Source organism: Cervus canadensis, chromosome 4, assembly GCF_019320065.1.
Source record: "Cervus canadensis isolate Bull #8, Minnesota chromosome 4, ASM1932006v1, whole genome shotgun sequence".
Taxonomy (NCBI): domain Eukaryota; kingdom Metazoa; phylum Chordata; class Mammalia; order Artiodactyla; family Cervidae; genus Cervus; species Cervus canadensis.
Window position 1 is genome coordinate 2618770 of NC_057389.1, and position 16318 is coordinate 2635087.

Genomic DNA, 16318 nt, shown 5'->3' on the forward strand with positions numbered 1-16318 from the left:
CATGAGAAACGCTGGGCTGGAAGAAGCACAAGCTGGAATCAAGATTGCCAGGAGAAATATCAATAACCTCAGATATGCAGATGACACCACCCTTATGGCAGAAAGGAAAGAGGAACTAAAGAACCTCTTGACGAAAGTGAAAGAGGATAGTGAAAAAGTTGGCTTAAAGCTCAACATTCAGAAAACTAAGATCATGGCATCTGGTCCCATCACTTCATGGCAAATAGATGGGGAAAGAGTGGAAACAGTGGCTGACTTTATTTTTGGGGGCTCCAAAATCACTGCAGATGATGACTGCAGCCATGAAATTAAAAGACGCTTACTCCTTGAAAGGACAGTTATGACCAACCTAGACAGCATATTAAAAAGCAGAGACACTACTTTGCCAACAAAGGTCTGTCTCGTCAAAGCTATGGTTTTTCCAGTAGTCATGTATGGATGTGAGATTTGGACCATAAAGAAAGCTGAGCACCAAAGAATTGATGCTTTTGAACTGTGGTGTTGGAAAAGACTCTTGAGAGTCCCTTCGACTGCAAGGAGATCCAACCAGTCCATCCTAAAGAGAATCAACCCTGAATATTCATTGGAAGAACTGATGCTGAAGCTGAAACTCCAGTACTCTGGCCAACTGATGCAAAGAGCTGACTCATTTGAAAAGATCCTGATGCTGGGAAAGATTGAAGGCAGGAGGAGAAGGGGACGATAGAGGATGAGATGGTTGGATGGCATCACAGACTCAATGGACGTGAGTTTGAGTAAACTCCAGAGTTGGTGATGGACAGGGAGGCCTGGCGTGCTGCGGTTCATGGGGTTGCAAAGAGTCAGACACAACTGAGCGACTGAACTGAACTGATATTGTGTATCTGGGTACTGACTAATTGATACTTGGGGTCAATTAAAAATAGATAACTTGGTTAAATAATTGTCAATAAAAACATAAAATGTTTTTTGTAAATCAGAGGCAGCTATAAATTAAATGCCCCATTTTTAGGTTGACTGAGCACCTTTCCCATTTAAGCATAAATCTACAGTTTAAAAATGAGGCAGTTTTACAAGCACAGTGATAGTTATCTAGTAAACAATTTACAGTAGGAACACTTATCTTCTAATAGTAATTACATTTCTTCTTCCATTTAAAAATACATGATCAGAGATTAATAAGGTAAGTAAATAGAAAGTTAATTAAGAAAGATTATACACTAAAAAATAATCAATATACAAATGTAAGGTAGTTTTTATAATAAAGCTACACGTGTCCCATCCCGCATTAAGTATCTGTGAAGAACCAGTCTTACACAGTGCTGGCCATCAGCGTACCAGGCACCGCGTCAGCTGTCAGCGCAGAGCACGGCACTGCGGCGGGCTCCCGCGGCGGGCCTCCGCGGCGCCTCTGGGGTAAAAACCCCACCCGCAGTGCAGGAGACAGTCTCCACCCTGGGTGGGGAAGACCCCTGGAGGGGGGCATGGCAGCCACTCCAGGGTTCTCTCCAGGGGAATCTCACGGACAGAGGAGCCTGGGGGCTACAGTTTACGGGGGCGCCAAGAGTTGGTCATGACTGAAGCGCACTCTCACGCATGGCACAGCCATGGGAGAAAAATCCATTCTTCAAGCAGGCGTTTTAAATTAATAAGCTGATTAAATGAAATACTGCCTTAAAATATGTGCTGGATCCAGAGCAAAACCACGAAAATCCAAAAAGTCAAGTCATAGAAGTGATCAAAGTTTATAAGAAATAATGCTATTTACCTTGGCTCTGCACTCAGACTTATTACATTTTTTTGTGGCAGAGAACTTTGCGTTCTTTGTTTCAAATCCTAGAAAAATGAACAGAAGTTTTTATTTTACTTTTAAAACAAGTTTCAAAATTAGCTGTGTAATAATATCTTGAAGAAAACATGAAAAGGGCACAGTATAAAAGAAAAAACAAACCTCTTTCCAGCTACATACATAAAGTCCATCCAAGTTCAAAGTAAGCAAATCTTGTGTCTATGAATATGTATTGTGTATTTAGATTTTAAGCATGGCATATGTTGCAGGGACTAGAGAGTCCATAATGTGTAGTTCTAATTAGTAACCAAATAAATCAGAGTTCTAGAAACAATTCTGCAGAAAGTTTTACTATGTTACTTTGTGTCACATGCTTCATATCTTTAGAAACATAAGTTTGATAAATAAAAAACAATTTTAAAATATCTGAGTTGCTAAGTAGAAGTGTAAAGAGGATTTCAATAAACAAATTTTGAACCATTCTTCCTTGCTGTAGATACCATGCTCTTCCTCTCAGGGCACGGTCTGTTTTACTAACTCATCTGACCCCAACAAGCTAAGGCATGCATCATTCTGTTTCACAGATGAGTGACCAAGGGCTCACAGATATAAAGCAACTTCCTCACCCCCTGCAGAGGGGCAGAGGTGAGACTAACAGCTACTCTCCTAAGCCCTCATCACGGCTCTGCTCTGACATCTCAACACTGCCCAGAGCACTCCTTGACTCATCCTGAAACCAGAGGAAAACTTAGGATCATTCAAATAGAAATGCAGCAAGAACAGGTTCAGGATTTACGGCAGTTCACATATCAAAGAGTTGTTCACTAAAGCTAAGGAAAATAACGAGTATAAAGCCTAGTTACCTTACAATATCATCTTAAATGTTCTAAAAGTCTGAATGTTTCGCATACCTTGAAATAAGTTCATTATTTCATTTTTCATGCTTAGATTTCATGGGAAAATACACACCATAAAGCAAAGAGACACAGGAAAGAAAAACACAGGTAATTTATATAAAGTGATACAAATTATTTCAAATAATATACAAAGAAGTCATCATATTTCAATGTCTCTTTTTATTAAGCTTCTCACTCCCTTTCCCAATCTAAGAAGAAAAGAATCACTCATTTTTATCATGAAAATAGAAGATATTAACTAACCATTTCTAGGAAGGTGTCCGAAGAGTAAGAGTCGTATAAGCGTTTGTCCTTCAAAATAAGCAGCAGTGCAGAATGTCCAATTATCTTCTTTAAATTCATCAGTGAATGAAAGAGTCTGTGAACCAAAAATTTTACTTATCTGAGAAGTGATTCAAACATTAGTATACAGTATTTTCACAGAGATCAGACTTGGTGCCAGGGAGAGGGGAGGAGTGGATTGGGAGTCTGGGATTAGTAGACGCAAACTATTATGCACAGAATAGATAAACAATAAAGTCCTACTGTATAGCACAGGGAAATATATACACTATCCTGTGATATGCCACAACGGACAGGAAAATTTAAAAATGTGTATATAACTGAATCACTGCTATGCAGTAGGAACTAACACACTATACATCAACTAATCTGTATACAATATTTTCAGTTGTTTTATTTATGGCCAAACCACCATCATCTTCACCCTGTATTCAAACTAAAACCTATCATGAACCTATGATGAATCTCTGAATGAAGTACTTAGGGAAAAAAAGTTAATCAGAAGGTATCACTGGTAAGGATTCATTAAATAGCAAACTTTCTGGACACAGCTGAAACATATAAACTTATCCACACTACTTATATTCTCCATGAATATCATACTAAATAATAACAATAGCCAGCATGATGACCCCAACAGCTCTAAAGCATTCTACCAACAGCAATGAGTTGATGTTTCACTTTAGAAAAATCTTTAATAAGCATTGAAATAACAACAAAAGAAGACATGAGATTAACTCTCATTCACAAGAAAATTCAATCAGTATACACACTTCAAAGAATTTAAATTCCTAAAGAATTCTAATATTTTGTTGAAGTTAGTTTCATGTTCTTGTTCAAAAGAATTAGAAAAAAGTTTCTCAGATCCAGATAACAAAATTGTCTTTGTCCTTGTTCTACTTCTTTGTCACTGAAAGTCTTAACTGTATTCAAACTGTGCATTTCTGCCTGAGGAACAAAAGACATGCCTATGAATCGACTGATTCAAGTTCAAATCTAAAATATAATCTTGGAACATTACCAGCTATTGGTGAAGCACTATACCTAGGAAAAAAAACTTGCCTTTTTTTTTTCAAAGTCCCATCTTATTTCTTTAAAGATTTAGAGAGCAGGTATCCCTAAGTAAACTCATAATGGAGAAACTGGTAGAGAAACTTTCATAGTAATGCTTTCAATCAACCCTCAGATGTTTATAGAGTGATTATATTATTTTCCCAAACACAGAAAGCAATTTTGGATCTATGTGTTAAAATATTTTTGTTTATGTTCAACAACAAAATAATTGTAAAAGAATTAGATAACTTCAAAGATGTAAGTGATCATAATCAGTAAGTTATTAATTAAGTGCATTTACATAGTAAATCTGTAACTACAGTATTAAAATCTTATGGAGTTCAATCATCCAGCTAAATTTCTCATTCTATTCAAATATTTTACTAAATAACAGTGTTTTCATAAGACTAAGAGACCATATATATGAATGAACACAATGCAGTTATGAGAACAACTCCTTCAATCTAAGTTTATTTTTATTATCTACATGGCTATCTTTATGAGGTTATCTGAACCTACAGAATAAAAGTCATGTTCTGCACCTGCTAAAATCTTACTCCTATTAGTGTTTTAGAGGGTCCTGATTAAACTGAGTGAATGCCATAAATCAATGTTTGTGTCCTGAAGGCACATATGTAGTCTTCCTATGAGTTGAAGATAGTGCATTTCCCAAATACTTTCTCAAGATGTATAAAGCTATTTTGCTAAAAACAAAATAAAGCTAAACCCAGTAAATAAGTTTGGGAAAAACTGGGAAAAACAGAATTTTATACATTTCAACATTTCATCAATGTGGTATGAAAATTTCCTCTAATTTCCTAACATACCCTTGTGGTACTATGAAACAAGTTTAGCAAACATCACTGAGGAATCAGTCTTTACTCTGTCACCACTGCTGCTGTTTAAGGAGGTGTTCTCATGCTTGTCATTCAGTAGTTTAGACTACGCATTAGGGGCCTCAGTCTCACCCACTGTTCATTCTTTTCTCCTACCTACCTTTATTACAGTTTAGCCACTGGCAGAGTCTTAATCTCTCTGTAGCTGACCTCTTACCATCCCTTCTTCACACAGTCCCAGGATTCACTGTTAAGCTAAACATCCAGCAAAACACTGCCTAGTCTAATTCATTTTTGATGCCATGATTTTTATGCCATAATTAGAATTAACCTCCAAATATGCCGTGATGTACATGTGCTGTGAAGAACGGCCCTGAGAAGGCAGAAGAGAGGGCTAACGGGGCCCGGAGCTCTGACGGTGCTGCGGAGCGGTCACACCTGAGCACAGCCTGGAAACGCAGAGGTGGGGCTCATTCAGGTTCCAGGGACCATCACCAGCAACCGTAGTCAGCTCCTAACGCACACACTTGTTCACAGGGACATCTCTGCCAACATCTGAATAAGCAGGAGTCAACAATCCAAGAACCGGAAGTCACCCTATACTAGCTACTCCTTTAGTAATAATTCTCTAACTTGTGTTTTGAAACTTCCTATTTAAAAATGTGTGTGCTAATGGCTTGATAATTGTTTATGGCTTTACAATGAAGCATGAAGGGCTGACAAAGCAGATTTACAAATGTCAAGTACAATGAGAATTACTGTGTCTTTTTTCTATAAGATGCAGTTTTCTATGGGGATGCTTTTATAAGTTAAAAGCAACACCAAATACATGGAGGAACTAATGGCAGGCCTTCTGGAGAGGTCATGAGACAGAAAATATTCTGTACAAAAGCCCCGTGACCTGGACCCTAACCCCTTTCAGTACGGCAGCCAGGGAGAGAGCAGTCAGTGGGGGAGGAGGACTCTCTGTGTCCTCCTAGGAGCTCTGCTCTGGCCTGACTCCCGGCAGCCTCACTTTTAAACTCTCGAGAAACCAAGAAAATAGGAACAGATGAAAAGAAAAATAGAGTATCTGACCTTACTTTCAAAGACACTTTCTGTGGGAGCAATAACATCACTATCATCCAGTAAATATCTTCCACTTTAAGCTCAGCTCAAACTCAGACCAATGCCAGATATATCTGCCACAAGAAAACTAAGAAGATATTTAAGGTACTACCTTGAATATATTTTTTTTAAGACTCAAGGCAACCAGTGGAACCTCCAGAATATTTGTTACCAAGTTTCCTGAAAGGCAGTCAAAATATTATAACTACAAATTTAGTTAACACTATTACAATTAGTTGTATCAGTTGTAGATCAGTTTTCTAAGAATAGCTTTATGTGTTATGTATACTTTCTACCTATGAGAATATCTATAAAAAGAGATTCACTTTTTATATCTAAGAAAATCAGATTTTTAATGATTTTTATAATATTATCAAAGAGTAATCTGGAAGAAATACTAATCTAAACTACAGTGAAACAATAGGCAAAACTCCTCCTCCAATGTCAGAATCTCCCCTGCACCGATCCTAACGAATGATAGCCTCAACTCTGGTATGATGATGGAAATCTCACTATTACAAAAGGTGAGCTTATTGGGAAGCACAGTTTACACAGTGCCCTGCTATTCTGAGCCAAAGCCAGTAATCACTGTTTCTGATCTGCAATATGAAAATGATGGGATTCTACTCCCTCAATCATCTAACAGATCATCCAGGAGCTGAAGAGAGCTTTGGTATCAACACCCAGACCATCCCTTCTCACCCCAGTTCTTTATGTCATTATACATGACAAGGTTTCTCGGTTCTTCTACTTGCTGGCTATTCTTCTAAACATAGTTTTTTTTGTCAGTGCCCCTCTTAAAAAATGAGATATGCAAGAACAAATGGATATGATAGGATGGAATTAAATAGCTATATAATGAGATGGAGCTCTGCATGGCCCTGGATTATAACTATGATTTATTTGATACCAAATCCTTGGGCAAGAAGGTAGCCTCAATTACCACACTCTACTTGGGGAAAAGTGGGATCAGTTTTATAACAATGTTTTTACTACTCCATTTACAGAAAGGCACTACCATAAAAAGTTGGGACGGCCAGTACTTTTTGTCAAGTGATTTCTTAAAAAATTGATGGTTTTGAAAATTGATGGTTTTTCTATAGCAGTACTTATAAGAGATGTGGTTATTAAAAACTTCATCAAAGATAAGCCTTTTGAGTTGTCAGCATAACTGAAAATGTTTTCTTGGCATGACATATGTATCTTTGAAATTGGTTTGATTTAGTGTGCTCTCCTTCAATAAAAATTCAGTACTACAATTAAAAAAAACTTCATCAAAAGATAAAGCTTATGACCCCAAATTTTAAAAGATTTTAAGTTCACTTTGCAATAATTACATTACCTGGTACCATAATCCACAACCACCCAATCTTTTGCAGTTCCTGTGATAGCATCATGATGTTGAAATAGTCCCAAATTTCGTCTTGCTTCTGTCAGCATCACATAATGGGATGATGAAAGAAATTTATTTATCTTGTACTGCTTAGCTTGTTTCAGGGCGAAATAGTAAAGAATTTCAGCAGCCCTAATTGCATAAAACAGTCATTAATTTTTATTTCAAAACAAACATTTTAATTTACTACAAAAGAGCTATCAATGATACATTTTCAAACTTTTTTTAAAAAAAGAAATCCATGATTTCAGTATGATCAATTTATAAGACAAATATTGAAAACAGACATTTCTATAAAACCACCATGGTATGCACCTAATACATCTAAATTCTTAAGTATCAAAGAACACCATGTCTCAGTGATACAAGGCAAAGAAGTGAGTATCTGTTGGCAGCAAGATATGCCCATTTCCATGTAACAGATGAAAGCAATAAGAACTAGGTAAGTGTTTCTGTCCTTTCATCTCCGCAGTGTAGACATATACCACGAACTCCACCAGAAGGCCACTTATCCTCACACGCACAGTGGAGGAGGCGGTGAGGAAACGTGTGGCCCTGAGTGTTAGAATAGCAATAACGGAGAGGAAGGGGATGGCAGCCTGACAGCTCAGGGACAGAAGTCAGTCTAAGAGCCGGATGACAACACACGGCAGCTAGAGAATTTAGCAACATAACCTGAGAGGTGATCAATCACACACTGGCCTTCCTCACTTATTTTAAAGAATAAAAATACTTTAGCTTAAGAATAGTTTTGAGCAAGAATATGGGGGTTTATAACTTTCACCTTTAAATTTTTTCATCCAAGGATATGGTTCAGGATAGGTTTCTGAAAAGTTCTTTAAAAAGAGACACAGCTTGATGGAGTAAAAAATATAAGGATCCTTATGACAAACGTTAGGATGATGGAGAGAAAAATCAAGGCAGCACAAAAATGTATTACGATCTCAGGAAAAAAGAAGAGATTCAAACTGCTCTTTTTAAAAAATAATTCCTTTGAATTTTTGAAGATACTAAATAATCTCTACTTTTTAAAAACAGATAAAAATTTAATATCCACTTTTTAAAATTATAAGCCTTCTTGATGGCATGAGAATCACTATATTGGAATTAAGGAAACTATATGTATGTAGGCATACATATCCAGAGCAAATGTACATATACATACAAATGTTCCAAATATTCCAAAATATTAAAAAAGTGGATTTTAGGAATTTTTTTGTACTTTTCTATTTTATGCACCTATTTTTACAAATGAGTTGAGGATTAAATATAATTTTTATCACACAAAAGACTTAGTTTCAAATAAATTAATTACATTTTGAAATTCAAATTACCATATGGTTTATTGTTTTATTTTAGAGCAGGAGAATTTTCAAAATACATTACCAGTAGGAATATATTCAAGTAGTACCTTAAATAAGTTCAATAAAATAAGACTGAACCAATACTCATAACTTTTTGCTACCAAAAAATACTTGATACTTAAAAATTATGCAGTGACTCAAAAGAATTTCTACGTTATTTAGTACTTGCTCTGTTCTTATCATAGATAGTTTAGAATAACATAACAGATAACTAACATTCTATTGGTTAAGGATGCAGAAATCTTTATAATATACAAAACTTTTTTGTTATAAATATAATAATATATATTCATCTGGCACATTAATGACTATCCCCTCAAAGATTCAAAGGTTAGGGTTTTTTTTTTAATAAGTTACTGTTATTTTTTGGACACAATATCACAGAAACAGTAAAAATAATAAACACACACACCACTATACCAAAGTACAATGCTTAAAGAAATTAATGATTTTTAGAAAAATACTGTCCAATATATACTTAATAAATAGTACATAGAAGAAGGTAGGTTTCATATAACTTATTATTTTTAATACCAAGATTCATCATGAAAATTAATCATGATGATTTCATATTTTGAACTGAATGGACAATAAATTCATCATGAAAGTTACTCTCCTGAGCTACACATATAGAAAAGCCACAGGATTCTCCTGGGATGGTTTCTGAGCATCTAAAAACAATGAGACTCAGTTGTTTAGAGCAATACTCTCCACTATGATAGCCACTAGCCACATGTGGCTATGTACATTAAAATGAAATAAAACTGAGAATTCAGCTCCTCAGGCACGCTGGTCACAGGTCCCGTCGCCCAGCTGCCCGTGGCTAGTGGCCCCAGTGCTGCATGGACAGTGCAGAGATACTGAGCGTTTCTCACTACAGAGAGCGCTACTGGGGAGTGACTGAGAAGAACTGGGTGATGCAGGTTTACAGAGTGCTTTTATGTTTTTCTTATTGGCTTTTTCTGTCTTCTCCATATCAGTTTATTTTTTCAACCAATCATTCTGCCTCCATCAGGTCCCATCTCTTAAATTTTCTTCTTTAAGCAGAAAACCATATCTGTAGAAACGTGTTTTATGAATACGGCTGTCTCAGAGGACAGACTTTGAGGCCTGCCCCCGGCGGCTGAGAGCCTGCCTGCTCCTTCTGACCCCTGCTCCCGCTTCCGTAACCCGGCTGACCAGGCTCCCGGCCTGCAGGCACAGTGAGGCTGCCCAATGCTACTACAGTGTACAGACAGTACAGGGAGTCAGTTAGAAAAATATAAAATATTGAGTAGAACTCCCAGAAAACCTAATTACACAAAATGTTTTTCCTTCAAGAGCAATACCCTTGTAAAAATCTGATTATTTCTGAAGATATAGATCTGACTGCATTAAAATTTCACAATTACATTAAACACATCCTTACACATACAACATAAATGCTGTATATTACGCAAAACTCTACAGACAAGTTATGATAACATAAAAGAAGTGAAAAAAGAAACGAAGCTCTCTAAAGGTAAATGTACCTTAAATGGGATTCCAATATCCTATCCATTCGTTTGTAAAAGGGTCTGGATGTAAAATAGCCACTCCAGTAATGATCATCTCGGTCAGCATAAGTGAAAAAATCCCCACTTAGAACAGGGAATGTTGATTGGCTATTCCTACTATTGGCTGAAGCTTCTTTTTCCAGTGCATCAAAATAATCTGATAAAGTCCCAAACTGTACCTAGTGGGGAAAAAAAAAGTTTACATTTCACTTATTCACACATTCATCTGTACCTTAAAATTACTTTTAGTGCTGAAAGGAAAAGTTCCTGATAAATATTTAAGGCATGCTTCCAAATTATAATAAATATATAGCTCAGATTTACTTAAATGCAGGGGGAAAAGCACTCGGTGACTGTGTTTTACCTGCAGCAAGTCCCAAAAAACTAAGAAAAAACTTGCACATGTAAGCAGTTAGAAGAGTTAATCAGAGCTACAAATGTGTGGATCTGAAAACTCCTTATATATTTCTAGAATCTCCAAGTGGGCAAGGATCGGGCTACGGCCTAATCCAGAGATGAATGGCAAGAAGGGGAAACAGCAAAAATAAAAGGCGTATATTTTAAGTACATGTTCCAGCAGTCTGGAAGAGCAGCTTTGTTAGCTATTAAGTATTTCCACATATCATATGCACATATTCTCCTCTGGCCTCCACTCTCCCCAGTCTGTATTCTTAAAAAGGAGAAAAGAGAGACTTTAAGAACAGCAGGTCATTTAAAAAAAAAAAAAAAAGGACTTTCTCTACTAGTAGGTAACAGTGAACAACAGAAGTAAAACAGAAAAGCCGATGAGAATTGCAAGGTTGACTGCTCAAATGAAAAGGTTTTTCTGACTAATGACTCAAATTACCGGTACATAAATCCATTTTTATGATCTCAAACTAGTCTATAAATCAAAGGAAAAGAGAAATATTATACAAGACCTCATAAACATAAATTGAAAGGTAGTGTTGCTAGAAGTAAATAGACAATTAAACAAGGAATGTGTTCTTTTTAAAAAGATGCTATTTTTTTTGTTTCTGGTCTTATATACACACACATATGTAGGTGGCCAATGAGTTAATTTGAGTTTTTCCATAAGATGTAATGAAACCCAAATGACCTTTCTGGCCAACCCAAGACATATATACACACATACACACACAGATATTGAGAGTCATTTTGAGTCAATGTGGCAGAAAAATAATTAAAGTAATCAAAAGGAGTCAGTGGCCCTGCAGCAGTCACTAGGAGCAGCACAGGGCTGGACCCTGACGACGTGGCTGTGAACGCTCTCTGCACCACTTACCGCGCGCACTCTGGGCGTATTTTATGACGTCCCTGCACGCCTCCGTGGCACAGCTAACAGGGCTCTAAGTAAGATGCTTACAAACACGACTGGCAAATAGAGGTCTAAGTTTTGGCTGTTACCCCACCACTGCAAAGGCAAAATATCAACTGGAAACACAACAATGATATTAGTAAGGCAAGTGTAAGTTTTCATAATCTGTGATATAACAGATTTTGTAACAGCAAAATGGATGATTATTCCAAGTCCTTATGCTTACATTAAAGAAAAGCAGCTTTTTAAAGTTAACTTTTTACATTCATTTTTACTTGGAGGATGACCGTCTTACGTCTTGTGCTGGTTTCTGCTACAGAGTAAGGTGAACCAGCTGTAGGCACACACACGCCCCGCTCCCCGTCCCCGCGTCCCACGCCCAGCTCGTCACGGAGCGCGGCGGCCCGTCAGCTGTCCGCCCTGCCGCGGTGATGTACACCTGCCAATGCTCCTCTCAAGCTGCCCCACCCTCTCCTCCCCCACTGTGTCCACACGTCCATTCTCCATGTCTTTCTATTCCTGCCCTGCAAATATGTTCATCAGTACCATTAAGAAAAGCTGTTTTAAATTACATTATCTACTCTAATCTTGGCTTCACCAAATACAGCTTTTCTTGGGCAAGTTAATCTATTTGTGCCTGTCTCCTCAAATATAACTACGTGCTTACCAGAAAATGCTCAGAGAATTAAATAATTGTTAAAATAAAGCAGTTTACTAGAGGATATTTAGCCAAGTAGATAAAGAGAAGGATAAATACTATATGACCTCACTTACATGTGAAATATAACAAAAATAAACAGCTCAGAAAAAGAGAGTAGAGGTGGCGGCAGGGAAGGAAACTGGCCAAAGGTGGCCGAAAGCTACAAACTTCCAGCTATAAGAGAAGGAAGTACCAGGACTGTAACATACACAACATGATGTCCACAGTTAACACTGCTGAGTGACATGCATGAAAACTGTGAAGAGAGTAGACCCTAACAGTTCTCATCACAAGGGAACAATTTTTTCTTCTTTTTTTATTTTATCTATACAAGATGATGGCTGCCAACTGAACTTATTGTGGTAACCATCCCACAATATAGGTAAGTCAAAAATTATGCTATTAATATACACCTTAAACATAAACAGTGATATATATCAATCATATTTCAATAACATTAGACACAAATTAAAAAGTAAAGCCCTTTAGAGAGTTAATAGCAAATCAATCTCTCAACATACTTTAGTTAATATTTAAGTATTACTCCCCAATCTCATTACTAGGAAGCAGAATACACTTAATAGGAAGCAGAGTATGTGTGAACATACAAGAAATGAGGAAATGAGAGTCACAAATACAGGGACACAGCGTGAGCTTCAGACCCGACAGGTACAGATGAGGCCAGGGCAGTGTAACAATGACAGTGGCAAAATATTCATCGAGCTAGGTATTTCTGAGGCTCCCTCTCCTCATCCACACAGGGCTTCCCTGGTGGCTCAGCTGGAGAGAACCCGCCTGCGCTGCGGGAGACCTGGGTTCAGTCCCCGGGTTGGGAAGACCCCCTGGAGGAGGGAAAGGTTCCCCACTCCAGTATCCTGGCCTGGAGAATTCTGTGGATTGTACAGTCCATGGGGTCACAAAGAGTCAGACACAACAGCGCCTTTCACTTTCACTTCGTCATCTATATAATAAGGGATTACTATCAGATAACAAAAATCACTTTCAGTTTCAAATTTTAGAGATCTGTGACGTGCTAGAAAGTTAATATCAAAAACAAGTACACCCTTTTTAAAATATTTCCGTTAATTTTTGGTACTACCCAGAATGAAAATATTTTCTTCTTGGCAACATCCCAGAGCAAAGTTGATGTAAGTGACCTGATGAGCTTTCTCACAAACTTAAAGGACTGAAATATAATCCTCTATGAATGCTAAAGTAGTTTCAAAAAAAAATTATTTAAAGTAAATTTTTCTATAGTCTCTTGGTAGCTCAAATAAAGTATTTGGGATACCAAAAAAATAACCAAACAAAAATATTTAAATGTTTTACACTAAAAGGCAACAAATAATCTTAAACATCACCTTAACCTTACATAATATTAAACTCCTCCACCAGGACAACGTAAAAGGGAAGGTTACACAGACTGGTGAACAAGCCGTGACCGACGGCGAGCCGGCCGGCTGAGCCCGCCCAAGGCCAGTTTCTCAGTCAGCTAAATCTAATGGCTTATTTTTGTTTGTCCTTTCAGTAGAAGAAAATGAGGTTACACTTCCAGCTTGATTAAGCAACTTTAAACATCTCACAGAGAACAGATACAACTAGACAAACAAGTTTTAATACAGAGAAAAAAATGTCTGAAGATATCTGAGGGCCCTCAAAGCAGCCAGGATCTGAAGGACAAAAATTCTTGAAATAAAGGAAATCAATAACCTCAGATATGCCAATGACACCACCCTTACAGCAGAAAGTGAAGAGCACTAAAGAGCCTCTTGACGAAGGTGAGAGAGAGTGAAAAAGCTGCCTTAAAACTCAACATTCAAACAATGAAGGTCATGGCATCCAGTCCCATCTTCAAGGCAAACAGAAGAGGAAAAAATGGAAACAGTAAAAGACTTTATTTTCATGGGCTCCAAAGTCATGGCAGACAGTGACTGAAGCCATGAAATTAAAAGACGCTTGCTCCTTGGAAGAAAAACTATTACAAACCTAGACAGAATATCAAAAAGCAGAGATAACACTCTGCTGACCAAGGTCCATATACTCAGAAGTAGGGTTTTTCCAACAGTCAATGTATGGATGTGAGAGTTGGACCATAAAGAAGGCAGAGTGCTGAAGAATAACCAATGCAATATTGAGAAGAACAAAACTAGAAGACTCATTATCAGACAGTAAGATCTATCCTAAAGCTGAAAGTATGCAACTAGTCAAATAGACAAAAGTGAATAGAAAATCTAGACACAGACCCACACATAAATTCATCTCCACTCATGAGTAATAATAAAGATGACACTGCATAAAAATGGGAAAACTATGGTCTTTTCAATAAATGGTGCTTGATATTCACATGGGCAAAAAGTATCTTGATCCCTCCCCTCAGACAATATACAACAATCTATTCCAAACATTATTAAAAACCAGAGACTTTACTTTGCCAACAAAGGTCCATCTAGTCAAGGCTGTGGTTTTTCCAGTAGTCATGTATGGATGTGAGAGTTGGACTATAAAGAAAGCTGAGTGCCGAAGCATTGATGCTTTTGAACTGTGGTGTTGGAGAAGACTCTTGAGAGTCCCTTGGACTTCGAGGAGATCCAACCAGTCCATCCTAAAGGAAGTCAGTCCTGGGTGTTCATTGGAAGGACTGATGCTGAAGCTGAAATTCCAATACTTTGGCCACCTGATGTGAAGAGTTGACTCATTGGAAAAGACCCTGATGCTGGGAAAGATTGAAGGTGAGAGGAGAAGGGGACGACAGAGGATGAGATGGTTGAATGGCATCACTGACTCAGTGGACAGGAGTTTGAATGAGCTCTGGGAGGTGGTGATGGACAGGGAGGCCTGGCGTGCTGCAGTCCATGGGGTCGCAAAGAGTCCGACGCGACTGAGCAACTGAACTGAACTAACTGATTCCAGACATACTACAGACCTAAATGCTGAAGGCAGAACAATAGCACTTCCAGAGTACAGCTTCCTAAGAAAGAGATTCTCGTGACCATGGGTAAACAAAAGCTTCTTAAGCAAACATAACAAGCACTAACTGTAAGATTCAATTAAAATTAAGAATTTCTGTTCATCAAAAGATAGGACTAAGAGAGAGAAAACACAGGCTACACAGTGGGAGATAACATTTGCATAACTTTTATCTGAAAGAAGACTCAATCCAAAATACAGAAGAGAAATATAAATGGTTAGGAAAAAGACAGATGACCCAATTTAATAAAATAATCATCAAAAGAGTTAGCACTGCTCAAAAGAGGATACCCAAATGGCAATAAACTTATGAAAAGAGACTCAATCTCATTAACTACTGGAAATACAAAATAAAACCATCACATCCATCATAAAAGGAAAAAAACAGTTCTGATAACAGAGTCTGAGCAAGGAGGTGCAGCAATTGACACTGTCACTGGGTGCGATATCCAGTGGATCTACTTTGGAATTTTATTTGACAAGATCTACTGAAGCTCAACCTGTGCATACCCAATAACCCCGAACCTCCATCCATTTTATACCCCTATAAACTCATACACACACACTGCACAAACGGCCAACGCAGTGTCACCTGTAATAAACCAAAGCGGAAAGCAACCCCAGTGTCCATCAGCAACAGAATGGATAAACGGTGGTATGTTCACCAATATTACATGATACATGTTACATGTAACACATAACCGTAGATCAATTTCAAAAACATCATGTGCAGCAAAATAAAAAAAAAATGAGACACAAAATAACACATATTTAAGATTCCCTTCTCATAAAATTCAAAAACAGGCAACACCAATCACGAAGACACAACCGAGAAGAGTGGGACGGGGTGGGAGGGAGGAGAGGGGCTCAGCAAGAAGGGGACAGACACACAGCCAGGGCTGACCCATGCTGATAGGCGGCAGAGACCAACATGAAACTGTAAAGCAACTATCCTCCAATTAGAAAATAAATGAATTTAAATTAAAAAATAGAAATGAAAGTGATGGTTCCTCTTGTAGGAATTGGTAACGACTTGGCAGTCTAGAGACGTCCTACATATTGGATAGTGTTTGTTTGT

General features: G+C 37.6%; 1 protein-coding gene across 1 annotated transcript in view; it reads right to left on the reverse strand.

The window, feature by feature from the left end:
* MAN2A1 (mannosidase alpha class 2A member 1) overlaps window positions 1–16318 on the reverse strand; it is a 215115-nt gene that overhangs the window by 102616 nt on the left and 96181 nt on the right. The window contains exons 9-12 of the mRNA XM_043464497.1: window positions 10232–10434; window positions 7306–7488; window positions 2929–3043; window positions 1748–1815 (exon numbers count right to left, since the gene is read on the reverse strand). Coding sequence (XP_043320432.1) covers window positions 1748–1815; window positions 2929–3043; window positions 7306–7488; window positions 10232–10434 — 569 coding nt within the window. The remainder of the gene's footprint in view (window positions 1–1747; window positions 1816–2928; window positions 3044–7305; window positions 7489–10231; window positions 10435–16318) is intronic.